We start from the raw sequence: 24,878 nt of genomic DNA, 5'->3' as shown, positions 1-24,878 counted from the left end.
CCCTTATGTATTATATCGTTATCTATTTGGTCATCTCTATTAGTTTTTTAATGTATAATATTTTTAATATGATTATAGTCGTTTGATTGCAGGTCCACCGTGTATAACAGTGAACCACCTGTATCTAACTTTTTTTCCTTTTATTTTTCTCCTTCCTTGTTTTTCCTCTTGAACTTCATCATCATAAAAATTATGTTCATATAAACCCAGCAAAATTTAAACAAACAAACCCACTAAAAAAAAAAAAATTTGATTGAATCCTTCACTAAAATCTAAAATTAATTGAATCCAACTACCAAAAAAAATCTAGAATTGAAACACAACAATTCATTGATTTCTTCCTTCATTGAAAAAGAAAATGGATGGAAGAACACAACCTAAAATAGCAGCGGAACTAAAATTAAAAAAAAAAAAGAAGGATTGAGATGGTTGAACAGATACACGTTATCTTCTTCTCTTCTCCCATTTCCAAATCCAAACATATGCAACACAACAACACTCATTCTCCTTGTCTCATTTTCACCATGACAGAACCCCCTCAGCTGTAACACCCCGTTACCCAAAAGTAAATAAATAATAAATAATCATCAGAGTAATTCACCAGAAACGGATATGCTACATTGCAATATCAAAATTCTTAAATAACATATGAAACTATTTAATTAAACCACTTAATAAAAATGAAAACATAGCAGCGGAATAATTTTCTAATCCAACAACAGTCTACGGCATTAAAGGCCTTAGCTTAATTCAACAACATTATTCAAAAGACAATAAGGCTCCACATCAACAAGTTCCAAAATTCGATGCATGGAAAAGAAACAACAATAATATAAATAACAGTTCCCATCCCACGTATCAGAGCCCTAGACACGACATTGAGCCACCACCAACTACTCAGGAAACTGTGCAGCTCGCCTCGCGAGCACATCTGCTCGCCATGGCGAGTTCACAAAACACTAGCTCGCCATGGCGAGTTCAAGGCGAACTCGAGGCGAGTGAAAATCAGGTGCTCTCGGGAAAAATGACATTTTCTCACTCAAATCCAAATTCTAAGTTCCCTATTCATCTTTTTAACCTAAAACTTTCACCATTCATCATTAATATCATCTAGATACCTTAAACCATCCCCAAAACATCTTATAACAACTTTTCAAAAATCAAGTTTTATCCAGGCTTGCTCGCCATGGCGAGTTGGACTGCTCGCGAGGCGAGTGATGATGTTGCTCACTCACGAGGCGAGACATGAATGCTCGCGAGGCGAGCGATGAACATCAGTACGGGCAGAAAACTGGTTTTACCCAAAAATCCCATTTTTCTTCTAATCACTCCCTAAATCAGTTTACAGATACAAATTAACTTTCTGTATGCACTTAGAACCTATTTCTAACACCAAATTCACACTTACAACTTCAAATTCATCATTTCATCATTTCATCATAAAAACCCAATTTCCCCAATTCTCACCAAAACTCTGTTAAACACAAAATCAGAATTTAATAACTACATTCTTGAAGTAAACCTCACCCTTACCTTAGAAATTGCAGAAAATTGAACAGCACAAAAGATTCATTGAGTTCTACTTGCTCTTCTCTCCTTTCTCCCAAACTGCCAGTTCTTACGTACAACTGCTTCTAATCTTTCTTTTCCTAACTTCCCTTTACTTAACTCCCTATATTTTCACTTAACTCCCCATTAATTTTAATAAGTATTAAATAACTCCCCAACCTCCAAAATAATTAATATTTCATACTTATTCTAATTATTATTAAATAAACTATATAATAAAATAATACACCACATAAAACACTCAAAATCACATACATATAAATATATATATATATATATACTCCGCATAAATCACCAAACATCATATATAAAAGTATATATACTCCACATAATCCAAATTAATTAAATAAATAACTAGGGCGTTACAACTCTCCCCAAATCACAGAATTTCGTCCTTGAAATCTTACCTCAAGCAAACAACTCCGGATACGACTCCCGCATCCTACTCTCCAGCTTCCAAGTCAAACTTTCACCAGTCGCTCCACCCCAAACGACTCTCACAAGAGGTATCTCTTTACCTCTCAAGGACTTCACCTTTCTGTCATCAATCCTCAACGGCATAGTCTCCACAGTCAGGTTGTCCCTAATCTGCACATCATCCCTTGGAATCACATGAGAAGGATCCGCAACATACTTCCGAAGCTGAGAAACATGAAACACATCGTGCAAGTTCGAAAGATGTGGTGGCAAACCAACTCTATATGCCACTGTTCCAACTCTCTCTGAAATCTGATACGGACCAATGAACTTAGGAGTCAACTTTCTCGACTTCAGCGCACGACCAACACCCGTCAAAGGAGTAACCCTCAGAAAAACATGATCACCCTCCTGAAACTCAAGATCCTTTCTCCGCTTGTCACGGTAACTCTTCTGTCGACTCTGCGAAGCTTTCATCTTTTCTCTTATCAACCTGACTTTCTCAGTAGTCTCATGAACCAAGTCCGGTCCCAACACAACACTCTCACCCGACTCAAACCAGCATAAAGGAGTCCTACACCTCCGACCATACAAGGCTTCGAACGGTGCCATACCAATACTCGAGTGATAGCTGTTGTTATAAGTAAACTCAATCAAAGACAAGAGACTGTCCCAAGCTCCACCTTGTTCAAGCACACACACTCTCAACAAATCTTCCAACGATTGAATCGTCCTCTTCGACTGACCATCTGTTTGAGGATGATAAGCCGAACTCAACCTCAACTTTGAACCCAAGGCGTCCTGTAAACTCTTCCAGAACCTAGAAGTGAACCTCGGATCTCTATCCGACACAATACTCGACGGAACACCATGAAGTTTCACCACACTGTGAATATAAATCTCTGCTAACTGCGCTACCGGATAATTGATATTGATAGGAATGAAGTGTGCCGACTTTGTCAACCGGTCGACAACAACCCAAATAGCGTCATGCCCTCTCGGAGTGTTCGGTAAACTCGTCACAAAATCCATAGAGATACTATCCCACTTCCACTCCGGTACATCTAACGGTGTCAACAACCCCGCAGGCTTCTGATGCTCAGCCTTGGACTTCTGACAGATCAAACAGGCATAAAAGAACTGAGCAACATCCCTTTTCAAACCGGACCACCAAAACAGTTTCTTCAAATCATGGTACATTTTTGTAGCCCCCGGGTGAATACTCAACCTACTCTTGTGACTCTCCTCAAGAATCAACTTCTTCAACTCTTCATTATCAGGAATACAAACTCTACCTCTGAACCTCAGCACACCCTGATCATCAACCTTAAAATCACTATCCTCGGTATCATTACCTGAAGTCATCAAATCAACAAACTTCAAATCCACTTTCTGAGCTTCTCGGATACTGTTCAAGAAGTCGCTATCAATTTTCAACATTCCCAACTGTATACTCTGAGATGACAATTCACAGACAAGACTCATGTCTCTGAACTGTTCTAACAATTCAAATTCCTTTACCATTAAAGCAGACATATGCAAAGTTTTCTTGCTCAAAGCATCAGCAACAACGTTGGCCTTACCAGGATGGTAATTCAAGCCAAAATCATAATCTTTCAGTAACTCTAACCACCTCCTCTGTCTCATGTTCAGTTCCTTCTGGTCAAATAAATACTTCAAACTTTTATGATCACTGAACACCTCAAATCTGGAACCGTACAAATAATGCCTTCAAATTTTCAAAACAAAAACCACCGCAGCTAACTCCAGGTCATGTGTAGGATAATTCTTCTCATGAACACGCAATTGCCTAGAAGCATACGCTACCACCTTACCATCTTGCATCAGAACACCACCCAAGCCCAGCTTAGATGCATCACAGTACACAACAAACGGTTCTTCTGGTTTAGGCAAAATCAAAACAGGAGCAGTTGTCAATCTTCGCTTCAATTCATTGAAACTACTCTCACACTGAGCATCCCACACAAAAGATTTACCCTTACAGGTCAACTGTGTCAACGGAAGAGCCAATTTCGAAAACCCTTCTATGAACCTGCGGTAATAACCAGCCAAACCCAGAAAACTTCTGATCTCAGTTACCGACTTCGGAGTCTCCCATTGTGATACTGCATCAACCTTTGAAGGATCCACTGCAATACCACTACCAGAAATAATGTGATCCAGAAAGCTCACTTCACTTAGCCAGAACTCACATTTCGACAACTTTGCATACAACCTCTTTTCCTTCAACACTTGCAACACAATTCTCAGATGCTCTGCATGCTCCTCCTCATTCTTGGAATAGATTAAAATATCGTCAATAAACACCACAACAAACTTATCCAGAAAAGCATGGAAGATTCGATTCATGTACTCCATAAATACACCAGGCGCGTTAGTAACACCGAAAGGCATCACTTTGTACTCGTAATGACCATAACGTGTCCTAAAGGCCGTCTTCTGCATATCTTCATCCTTCACCTTTATCTGATGATAACCTGACCTCAAATCAATCTTACTGAAAATCTTAGCACCAACCAACTGATCCATCAAGTCGTCAATTCTAGGGAGCGGATATCTGTTCTTGATCGTAACCTTGTTCAACTGACGGTAATCTATACACAGTCTCATACTACCATCCTTCTTCTTGACCAACAACACCGGTGCTCCCCAAGGTGAAACACTGAGTCTTACAAACTTCTTATCTAACAGGTCCTCCAACTGTTTCTTCAACTCAGCTAACTCAGAAGCTGACATATGGTACGGTGCCATCGACACCGGCTTAGTTCCTGGAACAAGGTCAATTGAAAATTCAACTTCCCTCTCTGGTGGCACATCAGGAATCTCATCAGGAAACACTTCCGGAAATTCATTCACTACAGGTAACCCATCAATCACAGCTTGATTTTCTAACGACAATTGTGCCATTAGAGAATACATCAGAATTCCATCACTTTCAAACTGTTTCATCTGTTTCGTAGACAGAAGCTCAACTTCACCTTCTTCTTCAGCAGAAGAGAAATGCACCGTCTTATTATAGCAGTTGATATGGACTCGATTAAACTCTAACCAATTCATACCAAAGATAACATCCATACCCGTCAACGGCAGACAAACTAAATCAATCACAAAATCTCTACCAAACATAGATATAGGACACCGCAGACAAACAAGAGAAGTGGTTACTGAACCCTTAGCTGGAGTTTCAACAACCATTTCCCCTTTCATATCAGATACATCCAAACCCAACTTATATGCACATTCAATAGCAATAAAACAATGAGTAGCACCAGTATCTATAATAGCAATTAAAGGAGTACTATTAAAGAAACAAGTACCTCTGATAAGTCGGTCCTCATTAGGAGTCTGCGTACCATTCAAAGCAAACACCTTTCCACCAGTTCTAGTCTTCTTCGGTTCAGGACACTGTGAACTAATATGACATTCTCCATTGCAATTGTAACAGACAATATCCCCACGCTTGCATTCAGCTAAACTGTGACCCTTCTGACCACACCTGAAGCACTTCCTATCATCTCTTCCACAAACATTACTCTTGTGGCCTTTCTCACCACACTTGTAGCAAACAATCTCAACAGGAGCATCTCTCCTCTTGGGCCTCCTATCATGACCCATCTTCTGCTTTCCTTTGTCCGCAGGAGCACTGTAAGGCTTAGGACGATTCTGTTGTCCCTTACCCCTCCTCTCACTCATTATCTTGTAATGAGCTTTGGTGTCTTCTTCATAGATTCTACACCTGTTAACCAACTCAGAGAAGACTCTGATCTGCTGATATCCAATGGCTCTCTTGATGTCAGCCCTCAACCCATTCTCAAACTTGATACACTTGGAGAACTCAGCTGTCTCCGCACTGTAATGAGGGTAGAATGTGGCAAGCTCTACAAACTTTGCAGCATACTCTGTGACAGACATGTCACCCTGTTTCAACTCCAGAAATTCAATGTCTTTCTTACCTCTGACATCCTCTGGAAAATACCTGCCCAGAAACTCCTTCCTGAACATGGCCCAGGTTACCACAACATCATCCTGTTCCAACACAAGCAACAGACTAATCCACCAATCATCGGCCTCTTCAGCTAGCATGTGCGTCCCAAACCGCACCTTTTGAACCTCAGAACACTGCATGACCCTGAATATCCTTTCAATCTCCTTCAGCCACTTCTGAGCACCGTCAGGATCATACCTACCCTTGAAAGTTGGTGGATGATTCCTCAAGAAAGTCTCTAGCATCCTGGTTCCATCGTTACCAGTCTCAACCTTAGGTTGCTGTTGAACAGCTTGAGCTACAGCCTCAAGCGCAGCAACAAGGGCAGCATCACTACTTCCAGTCATCTCGAGATTCTACACGACAAACAACAACTCAGAACAACAACAAAAAGCAACATTAAAGTTGACACTCTATCCTAGGTGGCTCAACACGACTCTACTACTTGGCCGGACGGACCAACCTGCTCTGATATCAAATTGTAACACCCCGTTACCCAAAAGCAAATAAATAATAAATAATCATCAGAGTAATTCACCAGAAACGGGTATGCTACATTGCAATATCAAAATTCTTAAATAACATATAAAACTATTTAATTAAACCACTTAATAAAAATGAAAACATAGCAGCGAAATAATTTTCAAATCCAACAACAGTCTACGGCATTAAAGGCCTTAGCTTAATTCAACAACATTATTCAAAAGACAATAAGGCTCCACATCAACAAGTTCCAAAATTCGATACATGGAAAAGAAACAACAATAATATAAATAACAGTTCCCATCCCACGTATCAGAGCCCTAGACACGACATTGAGCCACCACCAACTACTCAGGAAACTGTGCAGCTCGCCTCGCGAGCACATCTGCTCGCCATGGCGAGTTCACAAAACACTAGCTCGCCATGGCGAGTTCAAGGCGAACTCGAGGCGAGTGAAAATCAGGTGCTCTCGGGAAAAATGACATTTTCTCACTCAAATCCAAATTCTAAGTTCCCTATTCATCTTTTTAACCTAAAACTTTCACCATTCATCATTAATATCATCTAGGTACCTTAAACCATCCCCAAAACATCTTATAACAACTTTTCAAAAATCAAGTTTTATCCAGGCTTGCTCGCCATGGCGAGTTGGACTGCTCGTGAGGCGAGTGATGATGTTGCTTACTCGCGAGGCGAGACATGAATGCTCGCGAGGCGAGCGATGAACATCAGTACGGGCAGAAAACTGGTTTTACCCAAAAATCCCATTTTTCTTCCAATCACTCCCCAAATCAGTTTACATATACAAATTAACTTTCTGTATGCACTTAGAACCTATTTCTAACACCAAATTCACACTTACAACTTCAAATTCATCATTTCATCATAAAAATCCAATTTCCCCAATTCTCACCAAAACTCTGTTAAACACAAAATCAGAATTTAATAACTACATTCTTGAAGTAAACCTCACCCTTACCTTAGAAATTGCAGAAAATTGCACAGCACAAAAGATTCCTTGAGTTCTACTTGCTCTTCTCTCCTTTCTCCCAAACTGTCAGTTCTTACGTACAACTGCTTCTAATCTTTCTTTTCCTAACTTCCCTTTACTTAACTCCCTATATTTTCACTTAACTCCCCATTAATTTTAATAAGTATTAAATAACTCCCCAACCTCCAAAATAATTAATATTTCATACTTATTCTAATTATTATTAAATAAACTATATAATAAAATAATACACCACATAAAACACTCAAAATCACATACATATAAATATATATATATATATACTCCGCATAAATCACCAAACATCATATATAAAAGTATATATACTCCACATAATCCAAATTAATTAAATAAATAACTAGGGCGTTACACCAGCAATTGAACCACCATCGTCCACCTCCTTACTGCCTCCCACACAAACGAACACGTTCAATTGCAATTTTCGATTCACTTCAGATCTATGGTGAACAAACGAGGTTGGTTCTGGATACTCTCACTTCAATTCTTCCTTTTAAGTCTGAATCCAGATTGAAATATGATATTATTGATGTGAATTCAAAGAGAAAATAGTGGTTTTTTTTTCCTTCTGGAAACTGTGATATTAAATTAAGCATGGAAGATGGATGAAAAAGTAATTTAAATATTTAATTGATTTTATGGGTTGATTTTGCAAAAGAAGAAGAAATGTGAAGTGAAATTATGGGTTGATTTTATGGGTGCGATTGAAATTTCAGTGAAGAGAAATGTGAAGTGAAAATGAACTAATGGAACTAGAAGGAGAAGAGGGGTGATGATAATTTTTTTTTTGTTTGGGTTTGTGTGTTGTTTTTTTGTGTTTGTATAAACATGGTTGAAGATGATGAAGGAGAAAAAGGAGAAGATAAAAAAAGGGAAAAATTTGTTGTTGGTGATTCATTGTTAGATAAAATATATCTGCATGATCAAACAGTTATTATTTTAGAAAAAAGATCAAAGGGTTAAAATAGAAGATCTATGGTGGACCACATATAATATTGGTCCACTTTAGATATTTATGGTTAAAAATTAATGGAAAGGACCAAGATAAGTAACGATAGAATACATAAGGGACCAATTTGAGACGTTTTAAAGTTTGGGGACCAAAATAAAATCAAAAAATAAGTTAAGGGACCAAAGCATGTATTAAGCCATTTATTTACTAGCAGTTTGATGCTACTTCTTTTCTTAGGTTTCTGTTTTTCAATTAAAAAGAACCCTGACTCCCAGGGACAAAATTGTAACGTAACCTCATCTCGGTATTTTTATTTTTCATTTATTTATTGGAGACAGAAACAAGCATTTTTCTTTTGAACAAAAAAGTGGGTAGAAAACCATAGTCCTTAACTTTCACGATGTAAAAAGTTATAAAAAAAAAAAAAAAAAAATCTAGTTATGCATCAAACGGTATATAAAAAGTCAAATGAATTCAACTTTCACAATGTAGAAAACGTGTGTATACAAGGATATTGAAAGTCTAGTTATGCAGCAATTATAATGTAGAAAACTCATATCTATATTAAGAGTTGCAAACTGGAAGTATAAAACAAGAGTAATTCCTTTAAATCATCCTCCAAAGAATTTATCATCAATAAATCCATTTAAAACACACAACATTTACCAAATTTTAATTGGCATCACCATTTTCCTCGAGAAAATGTGATAATTGTTTTAAGGAAAATGTTAATCGATGCCCCCGGACATTGGTTAAGGAAGCAAATATAGTAATATTTGCATTGGAAGTTCTGTAATCAATGCATTAAAAGTATAAAAAATATCTTTTTATTTTTAATTTCTTCTTTTGGCTTCCTTAACCAGTGCCCCAATGACCCTTGTTTTAAATCATTGAAGGATTAACTTAATGACATTTATTTTTTGCAAGACTGATATACCGATGCCGAAATATTTGGAGGATCAACTTTCCAGTGTACTAAATAATATAACATACTGAAGCGTTACAACCACAAGCACTATAAAATCACCACACCCCCACATAAATCAGATATGAAGCAGGAGGAGTAGAAGTTACTGATGAGATAGAGAACCCTGGAGAAGTCCATCACGAATTTGGCTAGCTACATCACGAACAGCACCAGGTCCATGTGGAATGAACACAGCAGAAGACTTGGAGGCAGCACCAATTTCTTTCATAGTGTCAAAGTATTGAGTGACAAGGACCATATCCATGACATCTTTTGCAGTCGTCCCTGGTACATTAACTGAAAATCCAATCACACTGTCTCTCAAACCATCCACAATCGCTTGACGCTGGCGAGCAATACCCAACCCAGAGAGATATTTAGACTCAGCCTCACCCTCGGCTCGCTTAATTTGCAAGATTTTCTCTGCTTCAGCCTTCTCTTTAGCTGCCAACCTCATTCTTGCAGCTGATCACAAGACAGAAAACAGTATAAGAAAATATGGCAATTTGGGAATAAAGGAGATATTTGGCATATTCCAAACCACAAATTAATCATTTGAGACAAAAGTTATAAGTCAAACAAGGTTTAGCTCATATAATGAAGATAATATGAATTATATGATCCATATCATAGCATGACTGTCTATTGGACCCCGAAGAAGCAAAACAAACCAAAGGGAATGCCCAAGTAATGTTTGCAATTAATAAAAATAGATTTACGATCGCATACTTAATAATAAGAGCTTGTATATTAAAAGCATCCTCTCATAGTTTTCAATACATGCATGACGAACCGTGAGGAAAAGGGTAGGCATTCTCAAACACTTTTTTTTACAAGATATTCTTAAAAACTGATTGACCTCTTTTGGGGAAGGAAAATGCTTAGCCGCACGACACTTGCTGTCGTGCAATACACATGACCAGTGTATTCTGCAATACACTCTTCCAATTTTAAAAAATCATTTTAATTAAAAATTGATTTAAACAAATTAAGTGAAGCCACGCACACAATCGTGCAATGTTGTGCCAATATATGGTCGTGCCCTTTAGCAGTGCTCTTTGGGGAATAAGATAAATTAAAAAGCAAACTGAACATATAAGTTTAATTCACATAAACAATTCTGTGGGGACATCTCAGTCTTAAAAAAAATACCTGCATTGATTTCATTCATAGCCCGCTTCACATGGACATCTGGCTCTATATCAGTAATCAGTGTTTGAACAATTTCATATCCATAAGCTGACATAGCCTGTTGAGATGATTCAAAGTTACATAAATCCACAGTTCACCATATCAATAAATAATATTCGTAACAAAAAAGAACCTTCTCAAGTTCTTCTTCCACAGCTTTTGCAATTTCATTTTTCTGCTCAAAAGTATCATCCAAGTTGAGTTTTGGAACACTTGCCCTAATTACTGCAGTGAGAATATAAATTTTACTTTAGTAGATAATTTTCATATTTTTAAACCACTTATTGCATGTGTATGTACTGCTAAGCAGGGTTATGGTTTATAGTTTATACCATCAAAAACATAAGCTTGAATTTGGTTTCTTGTGTTGCTAAGTTTGTAAAATGCATCATTCGCCTTGTCTGCCAAGGCCCGGTATTGAATAGAAGCAACAACATTGACAAAGACGTTATCCTGCAAGCAAATATTAAAACAAATCAACACTGATTCAATGGAAAAATGTGAGGAAAATGCACAAAGTGTCTTGTTATGCATACATATAATTATGAAGTATTGAAAGTGGCCTGATACTAGTAAAAGAGATAACCATATTTAAGAAAACACAAAGGAATCAAATTAACATAGCACCAGGATGACAACTAAAAACAAATCCTAGCCAAAAAGAAAGTATTTATGTTATTGGTAAGCATGGAATGACATGAACACTTGGTTTAATTGATGTTTGAGACCGTAACGAACCTTTGTCTTGGTCTCACATTTGATATCCAATTGTTGTACCCGAAGAGAGAGATGACCAGCAATTCTTTTTCCAAGGAACCATGGCATGCAATGGCATCCCGGCTGAAGCACCTTTTCAAATTTTCCAAAACCTTCTTTCATAGCCACTTGAGATTGATCAACTTGCACACAACACACAAGATTCCCCATTTTCTTTTCACTGCAATGCTTCAAAATATATCAGCACATCATCAATACAGAATACAAAGTATGCGGATGAGAATTATATATCATGCAAGAATTTCAAATCATTCCGAATAAACACATTTAAAGCAGCCGCGTTTAGACATTAGACAGAAGACTTCATGCAATCCTAGTAAACCTCCAAGTCTCAGACACATAGCAATGGTAAAACAAACAGTACAAATATATCGAAACATATCACGACATAGTCCTCAACAAGAGAGAAATCAAATTTTCATGCCAATAAAAATGTTAGAAACCTCTGCTATAGAGTTGAAATACTGAAAGATTATCAAAAACAATATTCTTCATGGCAGAATTTGATGTAAAGAAAACACTAGCTAAGAGGGACAATCGTAAAACAATTGGACTCGACAATAAAACATACCTAACATATTGTGTTACCAGCTGAATAACTCATTTGAAAGAAACAAAAGGCCACAGTTTCATCAAGAAAATAAATTTGCAAATCAAAAGCATTATCAGAATTTTTTTCCTAGATCACAAAATTCACAGCATAAAAGATTATTGAACAATCTAAAATGATACAATACTTAACATATCTTATACCACTTAAATTATCGCGTCCCGTGAAGCTATAAAGTGTATCTTTAGGAAGGATGTATGATCGTGAAAACAAATTCTATATATTGATTCACAAAAAAGATATATATATTTTTTTAATGATACAAGAAAATACAGGGAAAATCATGAGAATTGTCACCTCAAATTAAACCTGACTTGGAAGAGTTCTTTCTTCCACAGTTAGCTTAAATTATAAGCTAAGTAGGTCACTAATGCTGCTAAAAGTAGAAAAATGAAATTATATTCTTGATAATAATCGCAACCATTAATTATTAATGTTATATTCCATTGACATAAACATATATAATTATATATTTAGAGTCGGAACTAACTACAAACTACAGATTCTCTTTGATCAATTCATCAGCCGGATAGTGGAAAATATTAAAAAAAATAAAAAGGCAAGTTGAGAAATAACTATTGCATTTCGCCGAAATTCAGATGATGCATTTGAATTTTGAAGTGGAAAATAAAAAAGAAAGGAAAAGAAAACACGTACGTTGTTGCAAGGGAAAGATGAAGAAGCATTACTTACCAGTTCGTTGTTCGGTTTTGGTCTTTTTGCAAAACAACAGAAGAATTGTTTGTATGTCGGTTCACAAGGGAAGCTGTGGGTGGGGTCAATAAAAAGCAACTTGAAAAGTGATTGATTTGTCGTTTTGTCAAAAAAACATGGATTACATTGGATAAGACTAGTGGATTTTACCCCTCAAGAAATGGAATGAAATTAATATGCTTACTCGAGCCTTTTCTATAATAAATTCAACTTAAATAAATAGAAAATTTGAGATTTAAATATGGTTTCTGCAATGTTCGTTCCAACTAATCTATGACTATGGGAACATTTTACATGAGTCACCTAAATTGGATTGGGTTGATGGACATGGTATTGGTTTGAGCGAATGTGCTTAATGGAGCTCTCTTCTCTACGACCATCTCATTATTTTTCTCCCCAATGGTAGCATGTACTATCTATGGCTTAACAAGTTAGACTCTTACCTAAAATTAAGAGCAACAACGGAAATAATTTTACCTAGTGTAAATTAATATGAAAATGTAAACAAATTCATCCTACCTACTACTATCTATTCGTTTCAAAATAAATATCGTTTAAGATTTTTATACACATATTTAGAAATGCATTAATTAAAAGAAAGATATATGTTATTTTACCAAATTATCATAATCGGCTATTAGTTTATTTTTCATTAAAGACAATATAATATTTTGAAAGTAGTGTATATAGTATTAATTGTTGGGTATAATTGAAAAGAATTTTTTTTTATTGCATTGAAAACTGAAAGTGACGTTCATTTTTAATTTTTTTTTACTAAAATGACACTCATTTTAAAACGGATGGAATATATGTTTATGTCAATGAAATATACGATTTATAATTAATAATATTGGTGGCGATTAATACCAAAAATACTATGTCTTTTTTAACTCTTACCGTTCATCAGCTACTTAACTTATAATTCAAGCTAACTTTCTACTCAGTTTGAGGTGTTATTCTCATCTTCTCTGTATTTTGGTTGTTGACAATTAATTGCTTTTGTGGATCAATAATGAATTACTCTTGCAGGTGATTTAAGTTATGTTAATGATTGTATAATCTTTGTTACTTAATTTTATGGTAGTAGCTGGCTACGAAGATTGGAGAGCTGATGCTGAAACCATGTCGACTTTTGGCGGGAGAATTTGAAGATTAAGTTGTTTAGCCTGTCTGAATTGATATTTTCTTTGTATTTATTTATTTGTATTTGTATGTATTTTGAGGGACTTTCATTTTTATTTGGATTTAAAAATTGTGTATGTATCATTGTGTAATGCCTCCTTTGTCATTTATAAATCTTTTGCAAATTAAAAGAACAAATTTACTTCAGGGTTATTTATTTTTGTATAAAATGAGTTGTTGTAAATGTCAAAAGAATAAAATCACCGTATTCTCCTCTAGCAATTGTCTGTAAGTCCAATGTGGTGATTTATAAGTCTTTATTATCAATTACAAAACTGTTACTTGGCACGAAATTTTGACGAAATACAAAATAGTGACTTTTCTAAGGAGATTATGTCAAAGAATTTCTAAAATTATATTTTAATTTATTTGTTTTTATTTAATTTACTTTAAATCAAAGGAGGTGTTACATCTTGTTGCGGCTGTTTTATACATGAAAATGGTTGATAGAGGTCGATTTCATGTCCTCCAATTCTATACCCAAACGAAAACCCTGACCTCGTAAACATGGCACTTATGATTGTTCACACTTGGAGACAAAAATGTTTGAAGGGGAGGGTATTGTCGCAAGATTAAAGTATTAGATTATCCTCTACCTTTGTGCTTCATTTACAATCAATCAAACATTTTAACAATTATTTTTTCTCTTAAAGTCTCATTCAAAACTATACTAACAAAATTTCAACTTGAATTTTACCGGTTTGTCCCTAAAAACCTATTTTTCCCGTCTCAACGCCTAATGAATTTAAATATTGCAAACTATTTTTCATAATTAACTTGTACCCAAACCAAAATAAAAGCGGCAAATTCCAAAACGTGGCGAGAAGCAAATTCGAAATCAATTTGTTCCCACTTTCGTATTGGTGGAAGTCATATGTATCCCACAGTTAAGCAATGTGTATCACGTAATAAGAGAGTAATTGTTAAAAATAGAATGTTACTAGCATTTTTTTAAAATTTATTGGACTACTAACTTACAAACATTTTTTTTTTTGACAAAATACTAACTTACAAACATAAAGAGGTGAATAACATAAGTCCAATCTTATTGTCCAACAATTTTTTTTAAGGATATTATCTAACACTTTTGATAGATCTGGGTGCGTTTGATTTGCAAAACGGCAAGTACAGTACAGAACAGTACAAGAAAGAACAGTACAATACAAGGGAGAACAACACATGACAAATTTTGATGACATTGAATAATTTTGTTTTATACGATTTTTGGGGGACAAAATGCTATTTTGATATTTTAGACAACTTGTACATGGGACAAAAAGTTGTGTTGTGGTTTGCTGAGGGACAAAAATATCAGTTTTTGTCCTGTCTCTTGCCTCCAGTTTGTCCTGTACCTGAAACAGTTTTACAAATCAAAAACTGGATAACTGGAGTTGTTCTGTCCTGTCCTTCATTTTTTAGCAAATCAAACGCACCCATGTATAATTTTCCTTAATATTTTTAGTAAAAGAAACGATAATATCACATTTTGGACCTTATTTATTGAGAGGCTCGTTTGATGTTTTTGAATAAAGATTTAAACAACAGACGCATGAATTTTCATTATATTTAACCATTTTTGAATTTATACTTTAATTTTATTATATATTTTTAAATAAATTTAATTAATTAATCTCAATTCAAATTTAAAAAATATATGTTTTGCTTTTTTATGCACGTGGCATCTCCCATATTAATTTTATAATTTTTTTAACTATAGATCTTAACATCAAGTTAGTTGCAGTTTACTATAGCGAGGGGAAACCCAATCTTTTTAGGGATTAAGTTGATGTCATGTTGTTTGACTCGAATGATCAATCAGACCAAATCTACCGTCGACTCGACCATATAGCCACAAAAAGAGTGGACAGTGGTAAGTATTGTTGTTCATCGACCAGCTCAACTAAAAACGTCTAATTCACCCAGATAAAACTCAGGAACAATGATGACTCAAGAACCTTGTTCTCGATATTTGATCAATACAATTCTAAAAGACTGATCGAATTAGATGCTTCATTGGTCATATATTTCGAAGATATTCAGAAAAGTTTGATATAATCCAGTACCTACGAAAAAAGCAAGGCTTGCATGTATATACCAATGAAGATTTTAGTTTGACCGATCCATTATCATTTTGTGTGTTTCATTGTGTTATTTTACGTTGTGAAGTTATGTTATTGAATTTGTTATGTTTTTTAAACTGTTATCTTGATGTATGTCGTTGAAATTAAATTTTCTGTTTTCTGAACCCTCTCACACCCTCCAAACTTCAAGTTAGTCTAGGACTAGTTCGAAATCATATAATTAAAAATTCATTAGGAATGAATTCGGAACATATAATCCAATTAAGCCTAAAACGTCTATAACATTAAATGCAAGGTTTATACGACTTGTGGTGTGTTATTGAATTTTAAACATTATAAATCTTTCATTTGACTCTAATTACAATCTAGAAATGTTTTATGTGTCTTGTTAACGAGGGCACTCTTTAAAGATTCCAAAAGAAGAAACTATTTTATAATAAAATCAAATATTTCAATTTCCGATGCATTAATTACACATATTTTCATGATAAGTTACTATTCAAAGGCCTTAATCAGTGCCCCGCAGGCACTGGTTAACATTTCCCATGTTTTATGGCTATAAACAGTCCTTCAAAATTTTCATTGGATTGGATTGAGATATTGAAAGATTGTTTTGGGAAAAAAAAAATCTTAAAAGATTTGAAAAGACTTTGTGTGATTGTGTTGATTTTGTGGGATTTTGATAGACTTTATTTTAAAGACTTTTTACAATCAAGATTTTTAATCAGGATTTGAATGGATTTATAACATAAACTTTAAAGATTTGAAAGGATTGTATGATTCTTAAGAAAAATTCATTATTACAGTGAATGAAATTGTAATATGGAACTCACTAATAATAATAATAATAATAATAAGTTACTAAAAATAATCAAATAATAATATTAATAATAATTGTTGGTTAACAAAATAACAGAAGATTGTCCTGTTAGTGTAAGGTAGAATAATAACAACAAAAGATATCTGTTAAAAAACCAAATAATTATGATAAATTAGAAAACAGAATAACCTGTATATGGGTTACAAACAAGAAACTGATAACAATAATAACAATATTTGCCACCGGTAAAAGAAGATTTTAATTTGATTTTCCTTAATATTTTCTCAAGTTACTCAAGGGGAGGACATCAGTCTCAAAAACAAACACAACAAACATAAATGAATATGTGTACATCTCCAACGAATATATCAATCTCCAAAACAAACAAAAAACTCCAACCTAATTACATGAATCCTTCAAGCACAACTATTAGTATGTAACGTGGACAAAACCATTTTTCTTGACCGGAACGTGCACATTCAACACAGTCAAGTAGAGGCTATGATTGTGGGGTATGAGAAAACTTATGAATGTCTCAAAAAGTTTCAAGATTTTATGTGAGATTCTTGAATGAGCATGTCATGTGTATTTTTAACTAAAAAGTCTTATAAAATTCATTCTATAAAAGAATTCATTAAAATCTGCAGATTTTTGAATACCAATAGACATTTTAAAAGTTGGTACAAATCTTAATTGAATACTATGGGATTTGGTTGTCTTGAATAAAAAGTCTTGATTGAATACCATAAGATTTATTTATGTTTTATAAAAGTCTTGATTGAATACCACAAGATTTTTTTATCATTAAAAAGTCTTTTAAAATCTCTTGAAATCTTGATTCAATACACCCCCCTTAAACATTATAAATGTTTCATTTGACTTTAATTACAATCTAGAAATGTTTTATGGGTCTTGTTAACGAGTGCCCCCGGGGCATTCTTTAAGGATTTCAAAAGAAGAAACTATTTTATAATAAAGTCAAATATTTCGATTTCCGATGCATTGATTACACATATTTTCATGATAAGTTACTATTCAAAAGCCTTAACCCGTGCCCCGGAGGACCGGTTAACATTTCCCATGTTTTATGGCTATAAACAGTCCTTCAAAATTTTCATTCTTCTCTTTTCATTCATTCTACAAATTTCGTTCTTAAATTTTATTTCATGATTGAGTTATGATATCATAGTCATTGACAACCACTTATATTATTCTCAAAAGTGTTTCGCCGTTTATGCGGAGACAGTCAAAATGTTAACGGTAGGGCTGGGCTTAGGGTCGGGGTTCAAACCCCAATCTGAACCAACCCACGGGTTATGGGAGCAGACTCTAATTGAACTATTTTTTTTCGGTTTTTTGCAGGTTCGGATTGATAGGGTCGGTTCCGCCGGGTGTAAAAAACTCATAAGGAAGAAGATGAAGATTGAGAAACCAAAAAAAACAAAAAAACCATAAATAGAGAGTGTTTTGTTGTATATATTTTTTTTTTGAAACAACATATATATTAGAATTAGCCTTGTACAAGAAGAGCAAAAAGGCCAGTATTACAGCAAAAAAAACCCTTAGGAGCTAGCAACAAGCAACCGCACCTAGGGAAAAAAATACGAAACAGAAAAAACTGCTGATATCCAGCAGAAAACGGAGCAAAACAGAAAGGCGCCAGCTGACAGCTCCAAAAACAAACTCTGCCGACACAGCAAGCAACGCCCTCCATTAGCGCCTATTGAGACACTCCTTTGGATTCAATGTCCACTCGTAAAAAAGGCACGAGGGTATCCGTAATCTGCTCATCGCCCAATACCAAGAAAGCGCCTTGATCTCATCCAGTACCTCATCAAAATGCTTAGCTTGATTTTTAAAAATCCTAGCATTCCTTTCTTTCCAAATTGACCAAACCACCGCGTGCCAAATTAACCAAAACGCTTTCAAGAGACGCTTAGAATTACAAGCCTCACTCCAACAGTCAAAGTGCATCAATAAATGTTGCGGTGTGATAAAATTGATCTCTAACCAATCCATAAGCTTCCTCCAAATCATCACCACTACGTCACAATGAACCAAAAGATGAGCCGTTGTCTCCTCCCCATGTCCGCATAAAGCACACTCTCGAGGCTCACCGGGAGCTAAAGCATGCCTCCTATCAAGATTTGACCGCGTAGGGATACGACCAATAATAGCCAGCCAAGAAAAAGCCACCACCTTGGATGGAGCCGAACTCTTCCAAAGTTTTGCTGTATATGTGTTGATCGTTCATGGAATATATCACAGATTTAGCATTATTAATCAAGGATTCGACTTTCCAATGTTTGCTCTCTCCAACTCTTCTTCTCTCTATTCAAATCGGTAAATATCATATTGATCAAGAATAACACAAATCCAACATTATTAATTAGTGAAATAACACAGAGCTAGCATTCCAGCAAGAAAACACACAAATGAAGCAGAAGCATAAACGAAAGAATAGATTCGGGTTATTTCACTGATTTTTTGTTTCTTCTCATTCCAGCAAGTAAACAAAACACAAGGATAAAGGAAATGATAAGTAGATCTACGGTAGTGTAAGAGTGAAAGTGAGCGAGGGAGGCAGCTACGACAATTGTGAATGAGAAGAAATGGATGAGCTTGGTAGAAAAAACTATAAATATTAAATTAATAATAATATCGGTTTGGTCGAGGTCGTTCGAGTTCCGACGGTTTCAAAATAAACATCCGAACCGAACCGAACCGAACCAAACATACTCATAATAACCTATAAATTCACCTGATTAACCCATGATCCGTTTTAACCCGAACCAAATGTGTAAAATCGTATCAGATTGATCGGGTTAATTCGGTTCAACTCATATATGCCCACCCTAGTTAACGAGGATATTTTCTGAATATATCAGGCACGTTCAATTTTTTATTTTTTTTGAAAGGATATAGACAAAAATATGTTGACGTCAAATATGTTTGTTGCACCGTTAAAATAAATAAATAAATAAGGACGATTGTAGTATAAATTTGGATGACTTACGTTTATTCTATTCAATTCGATCAAACAAAAAGACACTACGACAATTTGTTGTAATCGTTCAAGGAAACGTCTACGACACTCTCAAAATGTCACCGTTTCGACTCAATCGGCGTCGGAAACCACCGTCAACAAGCCATCGGCGCTGTTTTTGCCGGAAGAACCGGTCGTGAAGATCCTCCTCCGACTTCCGGTGAAATCTCTCCTTCAATAGAAGTGTGTGTGCAAAACCTGGAAAACTCTCTAATCTCAGATCCTCAATTCGCAAAAAGCCACCTTCAAAGCTCAAACGCGCATCCACAGTTGCTCTCTGGCTTTCTCAGTATTGCAAACTGCCATTTCAAATCTTATCCTTTAAAGCCACTGTTCACTGTTGGATAAACGATACACACCACATCAATGACAATCATAGGTTCATGCAATGGGTATTCCTCTCGATTTACTTTGTGGAATCCTTCAATCAAATTGAAATCCAAACCATCTCCAACCATTACTGCTTTTGATCGCTTCAAGGTCCTAGCAGTTGTGCAAAATTGCTATAATTTGGATGAAACTAAGACCTTAATTTATACATTTGGGGGAAAAGATTGGACAACTATTCAAAAGTTCCCATGTGATCCTGGTCAGTTGGAGGCAGGGAAATTTGTGAGCAGCACTTTGAATTGGATAGTTAATAAAGATGCTGTTAGTAAAAAGGTGATAGTTTCTTTGATATTGAGAAGGAAACTTATGGGGAGATGTCGCTGCCTCAGCATTACCGTGACAACAATACTGTGTTGTATGTTTCACGTAACCGCATTTATGTCATGGACTAATTAAACTGATGGTGTTATAAATTAGATGTGGAATTAGAAGAAATTAAAAGAAATATGATAACAAATAATTAAGACCAAGAAGAACTTATCGAATTTGGTTGCCGACAAAGCTCCATCAAAATCTTCACAAATCAAATTAGAAGAAACTTGCAAAACAACACGCTGTTAAGTAACCTGAGGCGTGACATAGTCACTGTCCTTCAGATTCTATCCGCCTCATAAGCGCATATCCTCCTAGGATACAACAGTTCTTCCCCGATATGAATCATAACCAGAGATGACAGAACAACTCGAATATATACACAGGAGATTCACCAAAAAAACCTAAACTTGATTTTATAAGAAAAAGGAAATTAATTTTCGTGTAGATGTGAGTTCTCTATAACAAGTATGTATGGTTTTTTCTACTGTGAAAAAATGAAGGACGTGAGTTTTTTTTATTGTGAGAAGACTTGGTGGTTCCATATAATTAGGAAGTAATTAACACATGGTCAAAGCAAAAAATAATGGTAATCATTGGGAGAGAAAAACTACGAGTATAAATAAGGCTAATTAGCACTGATGCCAACCCACATTTACAACTTTGACTAAGTATATCAACATGTGGTTAAAATAATAGTTTAGTAAAATAAAACATATTTTTAATTAACTTTTGAAATAAAATAAAACTCTAAAATTAGTCATCCCCCAGGATAAGTTTCATCCTAGTCGTTCATGTATGTTTGATGCCTTGTTCATTTCGGAATATGGAGTTCTCCTCCTGAGACCTCAATTTTCCAAACTTATGGTGTATAACTTAAATAATGATGGTGATTTAGATTACCTTACTACAATTTTCGGTAAATTTGCGCATTATCTACATATCTACGACGAGAGTCTGGTATCACCGCAATGGTAAATCATATATTCTATTGTTATCTTTTAGTGATATTGTTGTTTGAATTAAAGTTTTGAATTGTGATCTTCCTTTTTATCTATTCAGAAGAAAGTATGTTTATGGTGTGTTGTAGTAGAATATACGTGTATCATATTAGTTCTGCTTTTACTTTACATGCAGAAACAGTGGACTAGACAATCTATTTTGGATTACAGTAGTTTGTCTGTCTGTGTATGCTTAACAGTTTATGCGTGCATTTCATTACAATTTCAAATTATCATCTCAATCAATTTGTTAGAAAAATTATTAAGTCTTTCTTCAACAATACAGCTAAGTTAATAATGAGATGCTAGGTGGTAGATTAATTTGCTTTGATTCTGCAACTGAAGAACGACTTAGTAGGTTAGACTAGTGCATAATTACTTGCTTGAAATAGGGTGTGACATTTGTAGTAATATCTTGGAAGGGGATCCTCATACTGTGCTAAGATGCTGGTTTTTGTTGATTTAGTATCGAGTTGAGAAGTTAACAAGCTTATCACAATTATTAGTAGCTCAAGTGCAACTTTTTTTTTCTCTTATGAATATTTTGATTTGGCTTGTTGAAAAAGATTACTCAATCAATTGCAAGTTGGTCTGAAATTATAAATAATAACATTCATTTTCAATAAACAATCCACATGAGATTAAAATAAGCATAGAGGAGATGAGAATGTTGCGTTGAATATGCGGTAATACTAGACAAGATGATATTAGAAGGGATAACATTAGAGAGAGTTGGGGTAGTGCCTATCTAGCAAATATGGTGAGAACTCGGATCAGGTGGTCTAAGTATATAGAGAAAAGACATGTATATTCTCTAGGAAGGAGAGTAGATCAAATGGAGAGTAGTCAAATCACTAAAGACAGAAGAAGACTTCGAAAAACTATATTAGAAACAATCAAGAAAAATCTAGACATTAATGAGTTGGATAAGATATGATATGGAAAATATAGAGATTAATGAGTTGGATAATATATGATAGAACATTATAGTTTAATTTTATCTATGTATCCGATCCCACTTAATAATGAGATAATATTTGGTTGTTGTTGTTTCTTCATTTTGTATTTAAAATTTATATGCATGTTTATACTTTAAAATTTATTTTTATGTACAAAATTGCATCATATTTTTATGTTTTATTTTAAACTTTCATATTTAAATTTCATCTTTGATTTTGTGTAGGCCAAAACACAGTCAAAAGAAAAACAAAAGAAAAAGGAAGCAAAAACTAGGACTCAAAAGGCCAAAGCTTGCGAGGTAAGAACTAGAGAGGCGGCACGAGATTGTTTTGTAAAGGTTATTGAGCTATGTATACATTGGTGCTGAAGGTGTATCTTTAATCTTTTTCTGTATTTTCGAAAATATATGTTGGTGTCCATTTCTAATTGCAATTTATACTGTTAGTGACAATGATTGCATTATGGTTTGCCCTTGTTGATTTTCGTAACCCCCAATGTACCTTTTTCACTAATGCTGCTAAAAGTAGAAAAAGATTAATGTATTCTTAATATTAATCTCAAATGTTAATATGAAACATAGTTGTTGCAAGGGAAGAATGAAGAAGTACTTACATGTTCGTTGTTCGGTTTTGCTGTCTTAGTCTCTGCAAAACAACAAAAGAAGTGTATGTACAAGTCGGTTCACAAACACAAACTGTGGGTGGGTCAATAAAAAGCAACTTGAAAAACAACAACTCGGTGATTTATTTGTCGTTTTGTCAAAAAAATAATCATGGATTACATTGGATAGAGTAGTGGATTACCCCTCAAGAAAAGGAATGGAATTAAATTGATTAACAACTTACTCGACACGGGAGGGATTCCAAACAAATACTATGGGCCTCTTCAGCTTTAAATTATACAAATACTTGCGCCTTTTTAATAACAAATTATTTTTATTTTATACTCCTTTTCTTTTTGTCAAATTGATTACTAGCTAGAAATTCAGTCTTAAATTGAATAATTGAGAAATTTGAAGTTTAAACTCCAACTACAACAAATTGCAACGGCGACATTTTTAATTCCTTTTGTATAACATTAGATTTAGAGTGAAGGTTGCTCAACACACTTAATATTCCTTAATCATATTTGAGTTAAATTATTACTACAACAACAACCAAGTTTTATCGTATAAATGAAATCGGCTACATGAATCAAATTACATCATGTTATTTTATTATAAACTATGTTTGGATATGTAGAAAAGAGGAGCTTAAGGTGAAAATGGTGGAGAAAAAAGAAGAAAATCCAGAAAATAGAGAAGAGAATAATTTTATTATAAACTAGTGTGCGTTTGATCTACTAAAAAATGAATGACAGACAGAACAACTTCAGTTGTACAGTGTTTGATTTGTAAAACTGTTTATGGAAAATGACAAACTAGAGGCAAGAGACAAGACAAAAATTCACTAAACTACAACACAACATTTTGTCCCATATATAAGTAATCTAAAATATATAATTAGTTTTTTGTCCACCAAAGATTGTATAAGACTAAAAATTATTCAATATCATAAAAATTGTTTTGTGATGTTCTGCCTTATATTGTGCTGCTCTATCTACTAGGTACTATTTAGCAAATCAAACACACCTTAGACATCATTACCTAGTGACTACTTTACTTATTAAATAAACAAAAATCTAATTATGACAGAAAAACAACAACACAAATCATTTATTAAACCAGAAAAATATCAATCTCCAACATGAATCAACTCATTAACCTCTAAATTTTTTTAATAAATTATTATTTTTCTTTTTAATGAGTTTAAATGCAAATAGTAAAGTCATCGTGAGCTTAACTCAGTTGATAGGGACAATGAATAGTTTATACAAGGGCCGTTGTTCAAACTTCGAATACCCCAATAGTTTGAGAATATAAGATGTTACTTTTGATTAAGTAATGATTACACAACTTTTTGATGAAAACATACTCCCTCCGTTCTTAAATATAAGCAAATTTCACTTTTTAGATTCATTCAATTAATGATGTATGTGGTTCATATTATGGACCACATACATCATTAATTGAATGAACCTAAAAAGTAAAATTTGCTTATATTTAAAAACTTATATTTAAAAACGGAGGGAGTACTTGTTTTGAATGTTTATCTTTAACTAATGCCCTTAGGGCACTGGTTAGCATTCTTCTACAAAAAAAATAATATTTTTCTTGAAAGACAAATAAATGACATTTGTACAACTATTTTGTGACAATTTAAACGTACCTTATTTGTATTAAATTAACATGATGTTTTTATCCTTTACCATATTTTTTTTCTTCTTGATTGTTTGTTGTTGACTAAGTAAATTAAGGGTTAAATATGTCAACTT

At 34.4% G+C, this 24,878-nt stretch overlaps 2 protein-coding genes across 6 annotated transcripts in view; both read right to left on the bottom strand.

Moving 5' to 3' along the window:
• LOC11439638 (hypersensitive-induced reaction 1 protein) overlaps positions 1 to 12,372 on the bottom strand; it is a 32,114-nt gene extending 19,742 nt beyond the window's left edge. The window contains exon 1 of the mRNA XM_024781059.2: positions 12,297 to 12,372. The gene's annotated coding sequence lies outside the window, so the exon portion shown is untranslated. The remainder of the gene's footprint in view (positions 1 to 12,296) is intronic.
• On the bottom strand, positions 8,998 to 12,812 carry LOC11442770 (hypersensitive-induced reaction 1 protein). Of its 5 annotated transcripts, none has more exons than XM_039833501.1 (6): positions 12,693 to 12,812; positions 11,351 to 11,557; positions 10,945 to 11,065; positions 10,746 to 10,837; positions 10,574 to 10,670; positions 8,998 to 9,886 (listed from the first exon to the last, which is right to left on the bottom strand). In XM_039833501.1, exons 2-6 carry the CDS (start codon positions 11,537 to 11,539, stop codon positions 9,525 to 9,527), a joined length of 861 nt encoding a protein of 286 aa, XP_039689435.1. In that variant the 5' UTR covers positions 11,540 to 11,557; positions 12,693 to 12,812; the 3' UTR covers positions 8,998 to 9,524. The 5 variants fall into 5 exon arrangements, with proteins under 5 accessions (XP_039689435.1, XP_039689434.1, XP_039689433.1 ...); XM_039833500.1 differs by having other exon boundaries at positions 11,351 to 11,549; positions 12,693 to 12,803; XM_039833499.1 differs by having other exon boundaries at positions 11,351 to 11,549; positions 12,657 to 12,756.
• Positions 12,813 to 24,878: the final 12,066 nt, after the last annotated feature.

Source organism: Medicago truncatula, chromosome 4, assembly GCF_003473485.1.
Source record: "Medicago truncatula cultivar Jemalong A17 chromosome 4, MtrunA17r5.0-ANR, whole genome shotgun sequence".
NCBI classification, from domain to species: Eukaryota; Viridiplantae; Streptophyta; class Magnoliopsida; order Fabales; family Fabaceae; genus Medicago; species Medicago truncatula.
This window is presented reverse-complemented; position numbering and strand designations above follow the sequence as displayed.